We start from the raw sequence: 17,227 nt of genomic DNA on the forward strand, positions 1-17,227 counted from the left end.
TACTCCTTACTCAGAGGTACAACAATTAATGGTCAAAGAAGATGGGAGGGAAATCCAAATTACCTTAGTTTCTTAGAACTCTATCTGCTGCCTATTTGGCTACTTTCCCCACTGCACTGTGGTTCTAAAAAGGGATGGGCTGGTCCAAAAATAGCTGGCTTAAACAAGTATTCCTTTCCTATTGTGTGTATGGATGAAAGATGGGATATTCATCTCTGGCTAATAACCAGAGATCAACCTCAGCAGAGGTTCTCTAGTTATAAGTATGAAGAAAGTAGAGTCTTTTCACTGCATTAGGCTATTTTATATACTCCAGAGGTCAGCTGAGATAAACTTAAGACTAGGAAATGGTAGAGAAAGGACACAGACGCCCAAATCCTAAAATGTTAAGTTTTGGTGCACAGAGTCCTCTCCTTATAGGTCACATGAGGTCCAAGTTGGGGCCAATCTCACTTCCAATGTAAGCAGCATTTATGAAGTGGTTTCTGCTCTGTGGTGAAGCCTGGTTCCTTTGCTTGTGGTTCCAAGATCACTCTAGGCTTGGTTCCTTCTTGATGGGAGTGCTGATCACCTTTTGGAGCCAGTCCAAGTGAATCTAATTAGCCCTCCTCTATAGCCAACAGCAGAATGCCTATTTTTCCTGCTACAAATTATTTCTCCATACTCTGGACCTCATTTTGTCATTTGCAAAATGGTGGTTGTCTGGACAGCTGACTAAATAGTTTCTAAGAGCTCTTCTGCATCTAAATCAATGAAATCCATGAGTCCTGTTTCTTTTTTTCTTTTTTAATTCTTACCTTTCATCTTAGAATCAATACTATGTATTGGTTCCAAGGCAGAAGAGCAGTAAGGGCCAGGTATTGGGGGTTAAATGACTTGCCCAGGGTCAAAGAGCTAGGAAGTGTCTGAGGCCATATTTGAACCTAGGACCTTCTGTCTCTAGGCCTGGCTCTCAAATCATTGAGCCACCTAGCTGCCCTCTCTCCTTACCTCCCCCCCCCCCCAACAATCCTGTTTCAAACCTTATACTATCCATTTATTTCAGCTCAATACCTAGCAGTACAGAGATAATTGATGGGTTCTAGGCTTGATGGTTCCACTAGTTTGTCTTGGCTTAGGTTCTAAGTTCTGCTTCTTTAGGATCTGGATCCTAGTCACTAAAAGTTTATAGTAGAAAAATATCATATTAACATCAACAAATAATTTCCACCAAAAGAGCCCCTAAATCCACACCTATTAATTTTTAGACCACACACAATTATAACAGATCTGAAGCACTGGATTTGGAGTAACAAGCTAGTGTCTTGAGTCCTGGCTTTACCTCTTCCTACCTTCATTACTCTGGGCAAGTCCTTTCCCTTTTGTGGGTATCAGTTTCCTTCCCAGTCAATTCAGATTTGAGAATCCAAACAATTAGAGCTGGAGAGGCCCTTGAAGAAAATCTAGTCCAATCTTTTTCATAGATGAGGAAACTGAGGGTCAATAATAGTCTCTTAGGTCCCTTCCAACTCCCTCTCCTATGATCTAGTTTCCTCAAGCAAGCCTGCAGCAGGTTAGAAATTGAAAAGTGGAAGGGGTAAGACTGCTCAAGAAAGGAATACTGAAAGTAAAGACTAGACAACTGACAGGAGGCAGAAAACCTAACAAAAACAGAAGAAGATCACTAAAAACCAAGCAGTTTGGGGTCATCCAGTATAGGAATCAATAGGCTCATGGATTTTCACAGCTTCTGGGGGTCTCATTATTTTAGAAGAGAGAACAAAATTTGGTATTTCTAATGACCACCTCAGGTTATCAGGAAAAGATTAAGTTAATTCAGGCCTGTAGTTTCCATCAACAGTTATAGACTAAATCAAATCTATGTTCAAATAGGTATACTCAGTTATCCGAGTGTAGTTGAAGGGGCCCTGATTTCTCATCCAAACTCTGCGACTGTCTTGAGTAAAATCTTAGACAAGTCTCCTCTATGGAACACTGTTTCTTTCTTTATAAAATGTAGATGGTTTAGATATTCTCTAATGTCCCTTTTAGCTCTGACATTCTATGTTCTATAGGTCTTTCCAACTTTGTCACGATGACTCTAGTGGAAAATTTTGCTGGTATGGAACCACTCCCTTGCCAGGGAACTGTTCCCCATCCCCCCATTTTGAAATCCCAGTGTGAATGGATGTCTGAAAGGGTAACAATGTAAAATCATGGTCAGACAGCCTACTGGCATGGCAGTTGGGAAATGAGGGATGTGTGACCTCTGACTCCAGGGAAAGACTAAGTCAGAGTGAGAATTCAGAAGCAACTTCTACAAGGTAAGGGTGTGTGTACTGGAGGGTGGAGGGGGAGGAAGGTAAAGGGGAGAAAGACACTATAAGATTCTGGGAGTTTGAGAGAAGGGTTAATGCTGGGTTGAGAAAAGACAGTGGCATAGGCTGGAAAGATACACAGGGACAAAGACAGAAAACTCTGTGTGTGTGTGTGTGTGTGTGTGTGTGTGTGTGTGTGTGTGTGTGAAGTCCTGCTTCATCAGCAAGTGGAGTATACAGTTAGAGGATCTCTGAATTCAAGGAAACTCAGGTCATCTAATGTAACTCATGCCTGAACAGGAATCCTTCCTATGACATCCTGGTAAAGTTGTCAACCAGCTTTTACTTGGAGATCTCTAATGGTGTGTATTTGTTGATATTAATTTTTTGTTGTTGTTAAAGTGATGAGGTACCTACCACTCTGAAGGTAGCCCATTCTCCTTTGGGATAGCTCTCTTTTTTTTATGTTAAGTCCAAGTGTACCACTCCACAACTTCTCCTCTTGCTTCTAGAAGCTCTAAATGATAGAAGCAAGCCCTGCCAGCCCATTAAAAGTTCAGATGCCTTCTATTACCTTCTGTCCCTCTGAATAGTGCCTGCAGAAGTCAGAGTAGGCTTCTTGACTAAAAGGCTGTCAGCTGATCCCATAGTTAGGGATAATCAGAAACTTGTGGTGTGGCAGGAACGTGCACACCCAGAAACAGAAAAAAGGAATGAGCAAGAGAGTGATCTAAAGAAAATCTTGTGTGAGAGCTGTGAGAAGTCTTTTGTTAGGAGGAAATCCCCTTCAAATAAATTACCATTATTATCACAGATGATATATTCTGCATTTAGATTTTTCACTTTTTCTTTGTTCCAACATGAGCCTCATTGAATTTAGGAGGTGAAAGATGGATGACCTGGGAAGTCATTAATTGAATCCCTACCTAAACAAGAATCCTTTCAATGACACCCACAACATAGGTGAGACTACTGCATTGCATGTGTAATGAGAGCTCAGGTAAATGTTTATTAAATTGGATTCCTCATATTTGTCCTTTCCACTCTGATCAGAGGCTCCAATCTCCAAAGAAGAGTCTTTGGGAATAATCAAATCTAATTTCTTCATTATACAGAAGGAAAGCTAAGGCCCAGAGAAAAGATAGATTTTGCCTAAGGGTCACACCTCCCACCACTCTAAACTTGGGGCATTTTTCAGTGCACCAAAGCTGCCTCTGGCAAAATTTGGCCTTTCACAAAGCCATGGTCCTTTACAAGGGTCCAGGCAGAGGACAAAAGGGGTGGACTTTGCTTCCTCAGCCTACATCCTAAAACTCTCCATGGTCATGATGATGTTGATTTAAATCATCTGGAGACCTGGAAGGTCACTGGGGGCAGAGACAGTGACCACATTCCTGTTTCCTAGATGTCTACTTCATCAAAGGGCAGGCATTTTGGGGCTGGTTCTAAGGGAAAGCTGGACATGGGGCCATTATGTTGGGGGGAGGGGGTCAGGGCCTATGTTCTCTAGCAACCTTGCTGGTTGTAGAGTGAGGGCAGATAGTGTTCAAGGATCCCATAAGCTTATTTGCTTTTGGTAAAAGGGAAAGGTAGTTCTTCTTTGTCTTTGTCTTATTTTATTTTAATTTAAATTTTTAAAAAGTTTACATTTCTAAAGCTTAAAAAAATTAAAATTTTTTTTCTTTATTAAATGTGGGGACAGAGTATGAGCAAAGTTCTTCTTTATGACGCAACTCTGTGACCCTCCATTCTATATTCTTGGACTCTTGTCCAAGTGCCATAGCCTCTGTTTCATGTATATGTAGCCCATGGAGCTAACCTTGAGATTTCTGGGTCCTGGACCCAAGCCTGGAGTTACAGATACTTTCTGTCCAGGGAGTAGGGGATGGTATTGCCATGGGGCTATAGTGGAATCAGAAGAATAGAGAGGTAGGGGCTGAATGCCCCTGATGAGACTTAGCACCCTCTTTTGTATTCTCCTTTATCCTTATCTTTCCCTCATATTTTATCTCTTTTTCTAAAAAACAATTAATTTCTCTCTTATGCTGGGGGGTAGGACTGAAAGGGTCAGAGTCAAGGAATAAGGAATAAGGTGACTTTATGCTGGTCTCACAGTGGGGATGAGAGTGGGGAAGGACATGAAAGTGATGACCCCTGAACTAACAGTCTCTGCCCCCAACTCCCCATTATCCAAGGAGAGTTGCTGCAGATAATCCAAACCAGCACATGATCCATCCAGAAATAATTCCCATGGGATTCTGGGGTGCAATCCAGGGCAACATTTTTTTAAAAGCAGCAGATTTACCCTCCTAATACTGCGTGGCTCAGGCTGGGGTTCCAGGGAGTCTGCCTCCCCCAGGCCCACATGGGCTGGGTGGCGAGAGCGCGCGGAACGGAGGCGGGGAGGCAACTTGGGCTCAAATGTTCGCCACGGATAACCTGCGAAGCAGATAACTGAGAGTCAACGGCCTCCTTGGTCCGTCTGCCTATCGAGGCCAGCTGGCTCCCGCTCCAGTCTGCTGGGGCACTCACCGCGCCCCTTCCGGCTCTCTGCGCCTCATCCTGCCCCACCCGCAGTGGCACAGATCCTTGTGACATCTCACCTACAGGGTGATTTGCTGCTAAATCTTCCCCCAACCCCTGTGAAGTTCTTCCAGCTGGTCAAAAAAGGCTTCTCCAAACACCTTTTGACCTGCTTGTCCACTTAATGCCCTAGACCCCATCTCTGGGAGAGAAGGGAACTAGGCCATGCTGAATCCCAAGGCACAGAGTGCTTGGTGAGAGCTAATTTCAAGCACTCTGAAGGAATGTTTCAAGTGAGGCCATTACTGATAACCCTCATTATTATACACATTTCCCAGGAACACTACCTTTCCCACCCCCCACTTTCTTATGTCTTATGTACTAGATCATGGGCTACTGGGTTTCTTTTGAGAAGATTCCTACTCCCTTCCATCCCCACTTTCCCACTAAAAAGAAAAGTGTACCGGGAGCCAATTGATCAAAGCTTGACTCTATCTCCTACTGGCTTCTTACTGAGGATGAGGGCACCTGAAGAGGGTCATGAGGGGGTTCAAGTAACAGGAAAAAGGGAAGTCCTTATCCTCTAGCCAGACCAGCTTTCTTCTTCTGGGCCTTTGTGGACAATCCCTAAGGTAGATGACAGAATAGAGAGAGCAAGTGGTCCAATGGATAGAAGCCTGACCTCTGTGGGCAGGTCCTTGCAGGACTCAGTTTCCCCATTTACCACATCCCTGTGCTCTGCTCTCTTCCTGAGAGCTTAAAATTCTCCAGGGCGCTATAGTTCATGAAGATTCAGGCAATTTTAGAGCTGAAAAGGGCTCCAGAGATTATCTTGCTTAACCCCTTCACTTTACAGAAGAGGGAATTGACACTCAGAAAGGGGAAATAATTTGTCCAGGGCTCCCTGTTTGTACATAGCAGAGTTGAGATTTGAACCCAAGTCCTCTGAGCCTAAATCTAGTGCTCTTTTTAGTGTACTATACTGCCAAGGCTCACATTAAAGCAGCTCCTTTTCTCTCTCTCTAAAGGGAAAGTGAGATACCTGGGGACCCTTTGAAGGCAGGGTAATCTCCAGATACACACCCCATACTCCTTCACCACTCCCATACTGGCTTGCAGAGAGAAAGAGGGAGGGGGTGGGGGGGGGTATCATAAGACCAACTACAGGATTTAGAGGTAGATAAAACCTCAGAGTTCATCTAGCTGAACTTCCTTGTTTTATAGATGGGGAGACTGAGGCCTGAAGAGACGACAGGATGTACCCATGATTACACAGGTAGTAAGCAGTAGAGCTAGGGTTTTCACCCATGCCTGCTGGCTCTAAATTCTGTGTTCTTTCTCTTGAGTCACACTGCCAAGGCTCATTATAAGTAGCTCCATTCCTTCCTCCTGGGAAAAGACTCTTGAGGAAGAGTCCCCCCATATCTACACCAAGGTTGCCTGTCCTTCCCTACATACAAATGAGGCTCCAAAAACCAAGAAGTGAGAAAAGGGATAATACTTGAAGGGATAGGGCTGAGCACTTTTTTAAGGATAAGACTTGGAGGTTCCAGCCTTGTCCAGATGAAGGCAACTTATGTATTGACCTTCTGGTACCATGAAGTGGCCTCACTGTTTGCCTCTTCAGTAAGCCAAAAAGTGCTCCAGGATCACAGGGTTTATAGTTGGAAAAGACTAAAAGATAATCAGGTCTAATCCCTTCATTTTATACAGAGGGGACCCAAGGCCCAGAAAATGGAAGCAGGTCATCCAGTTAATAAGTGGCGGGTCTTCTGACCTCAAAATTTGGGCTGGGTCTACCTCAACCCTGGGGACAGAGGGAGGAGAGGTCCTGGAGACTGTAAAGTTGAGGACAAGAAAATAGGTGGCAGAGCCTCCAAAAAGTTCACCCTCCAGAAGCAGAGGCTGTAAACAAACTAGAGGCAGCCGCCCCTCTGCCTGAATTTGCCAAAGCGAGTGTTTGAGCGTGCTCAGCGGAGCTGTTAAAAAAGGCTGTAGCGAGCATCTTCCATTAACGTTACGACCGTGAAATATGACAATAAAATGATAGCCGTATGGTCGCAAATTTGCAGCCCGCCGAGTTGCTCGGGGTTTATCGTCACTCAAACGTGCAGAGAGCTGTAAAATGTTTACAGAAAGGGTCGTTTGCGGCCATAAAATCCTCCTTTCTCTCCTAAACAAGGCTGAGTGGAGCCATTTACCAAGCCCCAAATGTTCATCGGGGGAGAGGGAAACATCTGTTCTCTCCAGGAGTTTTCAGTGATCTTCTCGAACAAATTAACTAAAATGGGTGCTTTCTAATTAAATTAGCCCTCGCCTGGAATGGCTGGCGTTGGTGCGGCTGGGTACGATTAGCGCACGGAGCACATGGGCGGCTTAATGGGAAGGTGAAATATGGAAACGCTTGGTACCTGCTGTGCATGGCCCACCCAGACCCCTACTGCCTGGTCTGGGGACCCCAGTAAGGAGGGACACACAAGAACATCTGAGCTCTTCCAGTTTTAGCCTAGTTTCTATTCATTCTTGAAAGGAAAGTCTTGCTCTCCTCCTCCCAGTCCCACTATCTAGAAGTCAGCCATACCAATCCAGACTTCTCAGCTGCCAGATGAGAAGACACTCATTTCTTTCTCAGTTCCATTATATGAGTGAATGAATTCACACGTGACCTCCAACCCCATGGCATACACATGGATATAGGCAGACCCACTGATTAGCAAAAAGTTACTTGTAACAGACACACTCACATACATGTTCATATCAAGTCTACTACTCTCCATTTGTCTTTGCCCTCCAGGCTTGAACTAGTCTGCTCTATCCTTAATTTCTGTCTTAAAGGAAGGTCCCTCCATTCCTTCAAGGCCCTAGTCAGGTGCCACATCTTCCATGAAGCCTTCCCTTATCTCCTGGGTGAAAATGAACTCTCCCTCCTTAAGTTTTTCAGGGCACATTGTCTAGATCCCCTTTACCCCTACCTTGTATTATACTTACTTGATATATGTCATATCCTCCCTATTAGACTGTAAACTCCTTCAGGGCAGTGGCTGTGTCATTCTTCATCTTTCATAGGATCATAGGATTTAGGACTGGATAGGACCTTAGAAATCATCTATTCCAACCTCCTCATTTTACAGATGAGGAAACTGAAGCCCAGAGAGGTTAAGTGACTTGCCCAAGGTCACAGAGGCAGTAAGGAGCAGTGATGGGGCTCAAACCCAAGTCCTCTGAGTCCAAATTCACCTTCCACTACATCATGTTTCCTCTTTTTGGTATTGTCTTGATCACAGGCTACAAGCACTTAATAAATATGTGCCAAATATAACAGGATTAATTCCTTGAGTGAGAAACCCAGCTGAGGCCTTAATAAGGCTGAGAATCCCAGGGTACACAGGCCTGACCTCCCTCATGGGTCCTGGCCAGGTGGAAGGTTGTGTATTTTGACCAGGGAAGTCCAGTAGCATCAGAGTCAAAAGGAGGTGAACCACAGAAGTCCCTCAGATGCTGGGCTAGCCCCTGGAGTTGATACAGAGGGCGTTCAGTCCTTGAGAACAGACTTTCAGAGACCTGGAAGACTCGGTTGTTCTTCCAGGCCCTTCAGCAGGGCTGTCCCTAGGTATAGGAAGTCCTGTTTCCTAAATCTATTCCTCTGCAGAGGGTTTTGTCTGAACCCAAATCTGAAGTCCCTGGATATTAACAAAAAGTCCCATTTTCCCTTTCCAATTAACCACCCTTCTCAAATTCACATTCCCACAGACCTTTGACCTTCACTCTTATCCAAATCAAAATACTAGAAACAAGGCCTTGCTTTTAGGGAATCCCCAGTCTAAGGGGGAGACATAGCCCTTGACCTCATGGAGCCCCCATCTAGAAGTCCTTTTTCAATCTTGAGCTCCAAAAACCCTTTGGGCATCTCCCTTTTCATATTCTGCTTTGTATCATTGTTATTGTTCAGTCATTCCAATTGTGTCTGATTCTTTGTAACCCTTTGTGGACCACAGCATGCTAATATTGTCCATGGGGTTTTCTTGGCAAGGATACTGGAGTGGTTTGCCATTTCCTTCTCTGGTAGATTAAGGCAAACAGAGGTTAAATGACTTGTCCGGGGTCACACAGCTAGTAAATGTCTGAGACTGGATTTGAACTCAAGTCTTCCTGACTCCAGGTCCAGTGCTTTATCCAATGGGCCACCTAGCTGCCTCCTGCTTTGTACTACAGTTTGTTTAAATGTTTTTTACCCATTCTTATAAGCTCCTTGAGGGCAAAGACTATACTTTATTAATTTTTGCTTCTCTTTCAGAATTTGGCCCAAAGCAAGTGCTACTGTTTGTTAATGTCTGAATAATGAATGTGAGGCCTTGCTAAAAGGCCTATATCTCTCTTTATTCCCTTCCCCAATAGCTCTGCCATGGGCAGAGTTTTACTTACCTAACCTAGCACCTCCTAGGAATCTCTTTCAGCCTTTTCAACCTCCCCACCTAGTCTCCATTTTCCACACAAGAGTCCTAAGTCAAAGTCTGCTTAAGTGAATGAAAAAGCCGGTGCTCTTCTATTTCCCATCCTGAAGGGTTGAAACTGAGGGCCCAATGGAGCACAGAAGGTGGGAGGGTGCTAATATCTTCCCTTTTGGAAGTAACCACAGGACGGGATCTCTCTTTCTCTCTCTCTCTCTCTCTCTCTCTCTCTCTCTCTCTCTCTCTCTCTCTCTCTCTCTCTCTCTCTCTCTCTCTCGCCCTCCATATGTCAGGTCCCTAAGAATAGGACTAAAAGACTTGGAATAGGGGAAGTCACTTCTATTGGGCAGGTGAGTCCTGCAAGGTCTGAGAGGAGAAACACTGTCCCTACCTTTGCTTGGCCTGAGAGGTAAACATAGACCTGTCCTGCCATCAGGAAGTCCATGCTCTGAGGAAACAATACTTATTTTGGAGAGCTCCTAACTGGAAGCATTTTGAATCTGCTTTGAATCTCCATTGTTCTGTGCTAACTTCCATTCTATGATTTTTATCATATCCTGCCTTATGCTTTATATCAGTTATTTTTCCTACCTGTAGACTATAAGCTCCATGAGGGCAGGGCCATGACATTAAATTTTGTATCTTGATAAGCATTAGGCACAGTATTCAATGCATAGCAAGTGCTTATTTTGTTATTGAAAGCTCAGCCCCATACTTTCCCCCACCACTGCAATATCCCACCTCGTAGGTAGAAAGCAGGGGAATATCCCTCAGTCTTCAGCTGGGCAAACTCTTTCTTAAGGACATCTGAGAAATATGATAGTTGTATTGAGGATCAAGTCAGAAATAGGAGGTGGGGGAGGGAGGGGCACTATAGTCCAGGGAAGAAGGAATTCATGGTGGGGTTCCACACAACTACCCTGGGTACCCCCAGTCCTACCCGTCTCCTCTTTGGCTGGGCTCTTCCTACGTGCTCGGGAAGCCGAGTGGCCCCGAGGGCTAGATGAAGACTGCAAAGAGATGTAGGAGGGCAGCTTGGAGAGGTTCCTGGAACCTGATGCCTCCGTATTCCCTAGATGTGAATCCTCTGCATCTGAAGATGCTGAGGAAGATGCTGATGATGATGACAGGAAAGATGAGGAGGAGGAGCTGGAGATATTCCTGGTCTGGGATTTTGGAGACATGTACTTCCTGTGGGAGAAAACAGTGAGCAATAAGATTATGCCTGGAAAAGAGAGGAACTAAGTGAAAACTTGTGGAGTGTCTACACTGCCATCTGATTCATAGAGCCCCTTTTTCTCTTCTACCCTACTCCTGGCAACCTGCTTTTTGAATGGCTTTGGGAAATCCCTTTAATCCTTTTTTCCTCCAGGAAGAAAAGATTTAGAATGTGGAAGGACCCTTAACTTAACACCCCTCATTTTGTGGATAAAGTTCAGAGAGGAATAAGGTCAGAGACAGTGACAGCAAGATTTACATTCAGGTCTTCTGGCCCCAAATATTTCACTATTTCACTTTACTGTGGTCTTGTGATTTTGTGTCTCATTCTCCCAAACATGGCCTTTTCCCTAACCTTATCCTGAACCTCCCTGAATTCCCACACTAACCAAGTCAACACTGGGATCCTGATGCTATAAGCCTCCTTTTCCTCCCTGGGATGAAACCTAGGTGTTGCAGAGTGTCACTGAAGAGATTTCAATGTTTCTCAGATTCATGATTTCCTTGATTCAAGTTTTTCTGAATTCATGAATATGAAGAATCTTCTGACACTTGGGTGGCAGACACTCAGTCACTAATTTAGTGAACCCTGGCAAAGCTTTTGCTTGTGCTGGCATAGCCTCTGAAGCCAGGTTCCTTCATCTACTGGAGGACTTTAGTGGAGGTACTCAGTTTATATCTATTAAATAAACGGAATTAAAAAAAAAAGGCAACTAAGCTAGAGTTTGAAGGATGGAGACATGCGGATAAGGTACTATAGACTAGGGGAACAGTATGGACATTGGTTTGGAGGTGAGAAAGTCTTAAGGTATCTTTGGGAAATGAAAGGTATTCTTTTGGCTGGAGACAAATTAAGGTAGATTTAAGGGAGCAATGGAACTTATTAGAAAGGTACTGTAGATTAGTACGAGAACCCTGAACAGGACATGAAATGACAGACTAATGAATATGGATTTTATCTTGCAGGGCTTTTTTAAAAAGACTTGTCACTATCACTACCACCACTACTCTTTCTCTTCCTCCTAACTACTACTGTCCTACTGTCTGGTTATGTATACTCCATATTAGAGTTTCCAGAGTGTTTCCAAATCCATTTTTACAATAGTTTTGGGAAAGGGGCAGGAGTTGTTATCACACAGGCCCAAGCAAAAGCAGCAATAAGTACTAGAGACAGAGGTAGTGAAGGCCAGTGTCCTTGTGAATAAGCATTCAGCATCATTATTTCTTGGAGGAGCAGTGTAGAGTATAATGAAAAGAGCCTTGGAACAAGTCTGAAGCCCTGGATTTGAGTCCTGATCTGCCATTACATTGAGCTTGGACTAATCCCTTCTGGGTTACAATTTTCTTATATATCAAATGGGAACAGTAACCCTTGTTCTAGAAGCCATATCTAAAATGTGATAAAAATACAAAAGGTAATTTGAGCAGATGACTGATCTTGGAGGGCAAAGCTCAATTTGAGTTCTAGTTCAAGTCATTCCACTCTCTTGAGTCTTCCCACCAACAAAAAGGGGATGGTGTTTATATTACCCTGGCCCCCACAGCTGATGGAAGGCAAGCATACTGTAACTCTTAATGAGCATTATTAATGTTATTTCTTCAGGCTAAAGTATACATTGCTCTCTGGTGAAGGGGAAGGTAGTAGTAGAAGGGGACAAGGTGGGTGTGGAAGAGGATCCATCTCTAGCCTGTTGATTGACCTCTAGCAAGTAGCTCTTGTGAGAAGGGAATTTGTATTTTTATTTGACCAATCAGAGATTTAGATTTCCCTTTCATTTGTTCTGAATCTGGGTCAATCAGCAACCAGGGAATTGATCCCACAGGCACTGCCCCACCCCCTCCAGTGGTGCCAGGCTAATTGAGGAGCTGTGATTGGTTCCTGGGGGGTGATGTAGGCGAGCTAGTGGGTGTAGTGAGGACTTATAAGATGAGCAGGAAGCTGGAAGGGTTATTTTCTGAGGCTGAGATTTGGAGACAGACACTGAGTTGTTAGGCTCTGGATTATTAGGCGAGGAAATTCTTCACCTCCTTTCTATATTTCTCTCTTATTTTCTTTTTCTTACTAGTAAATCTAGCTATTAACAGTCAATAAATGGAGAAATTGAGGTCCAACGAATGGAAAAATTTATCCAAAATGGAACCTTGCATATGTCAGATATTTCCAATTTATTGATCAATTTTGCTAATTCCTCCCTTCTCCCCATTTCTTCTCCTTTCTCTTTTTTTCTTTTTCTAAAAATTCTTTGTTATAAGGAATTGGCTCTCTGGCAAGAGGAAGAAGTATACAGGAGGACATTTAGGTGATACAGCAACAATCAAAAATATTTTGGGATTTTAACCAGTTTCATACAGTTAGTAATTATAACAGTAATAATAACAATATTAGCAACTAGAATTTATACATATTACCCTCATTTGATTTAGTAAAACTAATAAATGGCTGAGCTGAATTTTGAATCTAGGCCCCGACATGTTGTTTCTTCATCTAGTCCATGCTTTTGCTATTCTCTAGCTGAGATGTGTCCAGCTCAGGCCCTCAAACTCCTGAGGATTGAACTAGATTAAAAATGTAATTGGGAAATGTTTAACAAAATATAAGTACAATACAACATAGATAATGCTCATTTGTGGTTTTCTAAGTGAATCTGTACACCTGCAGGGATCCATTTCTATTTGAGTTTGGCCCCATTGCTCTAGTTACCCCTAGCCTAGGAAATCCTCTGGAAAGCCAAAGGATGAATAGTTTATAATTTTCTGTTGGCAATCTTCACCAATGTGCTCAGAAGTTCTTCTAGATGATTAACAGAGTATGTGATGCCACCATCTTACTTACTTACATCTCAATGACTTACTAAGTGATTCTAGGTAAATTCCTTCTTGACTTTTCTAGGCCTTAGATGTTTCATCTGTAAAATGAGGGGCTTATGCTAGAGGACAACAATTCAATTTCTGAAGTGAAATTTTTTTCTTTTTAATAAAAATCCTGTAAAGCAGGGAGTGTAAGGATTATTCTCCTGATTTTACAGCTAATAAAACTGTGCTTCAGAAGAAATATTTTATCTAGGATCTTGTTAGAAGAAAGTGACAGACCCAAGGTGGCCTTAAAGGCTCCTGCTTTTTAATATTCAGACCTATGACTGATTCTCTCCCAGAAGGACATGAGCCCTAATTCTTTTACTTGCAGAAGGGCCTGGCCATGGGGATTGACTAGGGAGAGAGGGTTGGAGGTAAGTCCTTGCTTCCCTTGGTTTGAGAGCACCACTCCCATAGGCCCTTTCTTACCTGGGGGCAGCACTCCGCACTCTCTTCCACTTGGTGGGTGAGTCACTGGTCTCAGGAGGATGGGGTGGAACAGACCGTCTGTTGAGGCGCTTTCTGGGCCGGTGGAGCAACTGGCACTGTAGGCCTCTGGGGCAGCTCCCCTTCCGGGAGAAGTCTGGGCACAGGAGCATGTGCTTTTTCTTGCACTGTGGAAATGGATAGCAGAGACTAGGTCAGGGTGCTGAGGAAGAGAAATAGGTGAAGTAAGACAATGCTAAGGAAGCAGTAGGAGACAATCAGAGCTAGAGTCCACATGTTTGAAGTGCTCTATTCATTCCTTCTGTTTGCCCCACTCAGCAGTTCAAATCCTTCCTCTGGGAGAAGTCTACTCTGATCTTGGTTCAGAAGACCTTCTCCCTCAGATTTCACAAAATTCTTTTCAGTGCTTAATGCATTTTTCATGTAATATTTCATATTTTTATAGTGTTATTTTTGTATTTTAGCCACCTAACAGAATGTGAGCTCCACATTAGCTTGGACTAGGTATTACCTAAGACATTGTAGCTTCTTCAGTGCCCAATACACATTAGGTCCTGGTAAATGATTGTTAAATGAATGAATCCCCTTGTTTGACTGTGGGTCTTGAGGAAGTATAGCAAAGCCAGGCATGGGGAAACTAAAGAGGTGAAGAGACCTGCCCATGGTCACAGAGATGGTCATAAACAGGTGGTAAGAGGCAACATTTGAACTCATGTCCTCTAACTCCAAAGTCAGCTCTCTTCCATCCATAATGCCTCTAATGGAATTTGAACCCCTATCTCCCTGCCTCACGGCTCTCCTTACTTTAATTCATTCTCCATTTGGCACCAAAGTGATTTTCCTAAAATTCATGTCTGACCTGTCACCTTTTTACTTAATAACTTCCAGTGACTCCCTTTCCCCTTCAAGATCAACTACAAAAGGCTCAGTTTGACATTCAAAGCTCTTTATAACCTAACCCCTTCCTATCTTTCCAGTTTCTTTTTTATACCTTACCCACATCCCAGTCCCTCCAGGCACTCTTTGATCCAATGATTTTGGCCTATTGGATGCCCCATGAACAAAGACACTCTCAGCCCCAGGCATTTCTGTGGCTGCCCCCATGCCTGGAATGTTCTCCTTCCTCGCCTTCCTTTACTGGCTTCCCTGGTTTCCTTTAAGTTCCAATTACTATTCCCAACCCCTCTTGGTTTCTTTCCCTCTGTTAATTTTTTTGTCCTGTATAGAGTTTGTTTGTACATATTTATTTGCTTGTTGTCTCTCCCAGAGGCACTGCCTTTTGCCTCTCTTTTTTATTTCTGATGTTTAGCCAAAGCTTGACACATAATAAGCACTTGATGTTTACTGACTGACATGCCAATTCCATTATATATACATGCATATATATACATATATATGTACATATATATGAATATCTGAAAATGAAGTGTATTAGGTGTCAAGGTCTCTCCTGGGATCAAGTCTTGGTGCTGTCTGCCTCGTGGAGGGCCATCTTCTCCACAGCAGAAGCTAGTGTTAATAGTGCTGGTAAAGATAAAGTACAGAGCAGTGCTAGGGGTGAGAGTTGGGCAGGGAAAGGAAGCTAAGGGAAAAAGACCTGTGCCTCCTGGCTCAGTGGGCAGAGCTGTCCTTGGCACTTCCATCTGTGCCTGGGGATTCCCAGCTCTGGGGGACTGAAGGGGATGGCACTGGCTGGGCCTGGGGGCTGCCCTGGCCCACACTATGTCAATCATCAGGCTCTGAGAGGGAAACTTTCCCAGCTCACTTGTTCACTCCCTCTCTCTCTTCATCAGGCACAGAACATAGCCAGTTATGAGCTGCTAATCCCTCCCATCAGCCCTGGGGATAACTTCACTTTCTCCTGACCCAATTGCTCTTTCCCCACAAGTTTCAATGCCTGGTGAACAGGGGGAGGAGGTCCTTTGGTCATTGCCCTTTCTTTGGGCTTTGTTATTAATCTGCAAAAATGAAGTTAGAATGGATCTTTTTTAAGATCTCTTCCATTTCCAAGTTTTATGATTTCTATAGGATTCGGTTTTCTTATTTATAATAAGAGAATTGGGATTAATGGTTTCTAGGCTCCTTTCTAGTTCTAAATCCTAAAACTGTAGGGTAGGGTCAGAGAAAACTTTCAAGGGAATGTTCCACTAGACTTTGATTTAATCTGCTCTCCCAGTTGTCCCAGAAGTGACAATAGCCTGGAACTCTGGCCACTTGGGAATGCCCATACCTGTAGGAGGGGAGGGAAAAGTGTTGACTACCAGCTTTGTCCTTTCAGTCAGCAGGGAGACCAAAAAAGAGGGGACAGAAAGGGACAAGGAGGGGGGTCAGGTCGGCTGAGGCCGGGGGCAACGCTGGATTGAGTGGTTAGGGTTGAGCCAAGGCCTGGCTCACCCGAAACCATCCACCTGTCATAGGGTAGCTAATTATACCCAGGCTGGGCTCCATGCCAACTGGCAGGTGGCTCCCAAAAAAGGAGGAGAAATCATGTCAGCCCAGGGGCCTTAGGCAAAGAAGAAAACAGACCTGGAAACTGACATTGTGGTCCAGTCCTAAATCAACCCCCTGCCCAGGCTACTCTGGCCCCTCCGTGGTGTGCCCTGCTAGGCCTCAAGGGGCTATTTGTACAGAGAGGAACCCCCAATATACAACAAGCATAGCAGTGTCTCTGTAGTACATGGAATGAAAGGATAGCATCTTTGGTGAACTTTGGAGACACAGTACTAGAGCTTAGTTAGATTACAGAATGTTATAGATGGAAGAGTCTTTAGAGGTCATCTCATTCAGTCCCTCTAAGACCTCAAGAGAAGTGATTTGCCCAAGGTGTGAAGAAGAGTAAGCAAAAGAATAGAGATTTGAATTCTAACCCTTTTCTGCTATACTACAATGCCAAAAAGAATGCCTTCTTTTGGAATGAAGGTCAATCTATCTTTTTATTTTTACCCCCAACATTATCCTTTATAAGTCCACACTGGGTAACATGGCATAATGTCAATAGATGTCATCGCTCCCTATATTCTCTCCTCATCTCTGCTTGATGTTTTCCTGTTCCTTCAGAGTCTCTTCCCTGATATCACCAGCTAAAGTTATTATCTCAAATTCCTTGTAACCCTTTGTCAGGAGTTTTCCTTTGTCCCTTCCCAGCCTCCACTGTACCCCCATCTCCAAGTGCTTGCTACATCACCCCTGTGGTCTATAGTAGCTCCTTGGTGGCAGGGGAAGTGTTGCTTTGCTCTCTTTATCTCTGGAGTCTATTACTACAGCCCTCAGGTACATATTAGGCACTGTCAGAACGCTGCTTAAATTGAACTGAATTGAATTGGACAGTGTACTGGAAAGAACACTGGCTGGGAATAAGACCTTCTTACGTAGCAGAGGCCTGGCTCTGCTACTTAAAGCTTAGGTAAGTCACTGGCTCTCAATGGACCTCAGGTTCCCTCA

The 17,227-nt window shown here is 43.9% G+C and overlaps 1 protein-coding gene across 1 annotated transcript in view; it reads right to left on the minus strand.

The window, feature by feature from the left end:
- The window catches only part of ZC3H3 (zinc finger CCCH-type containing 3), a 501,954-nt gene that overhangs the window by 14,775 nt on the left and 469,952 nt on the right, over window positions 1-17,227 (minus strand). The window contains 2 exon segments of the mRNA XM_044669341.1: window positions 10,209-10,459; window positions 13,769-13,953. Coding sequence (XP_044525276.1) covers window positions 10,209-10,459; window positions 13,769-13,953 — 436 coding nt within the window.

Source organism: Gracilinanus agilis, chromosome 1, assembly GCF_016433145.1.
Source record: "Gracilinanus agilis isolate LMUSP501 chromosome 1, AgileGrace, whole genome shotgun sequence".
In the NCBI taxonomy this organism is placed as follows: Eukaryota; Metazoa; Chordata; class Mammalia; order Didelphimorphia; family Didelphidae; genus Gracilinanus; species Gracilinanus agilis.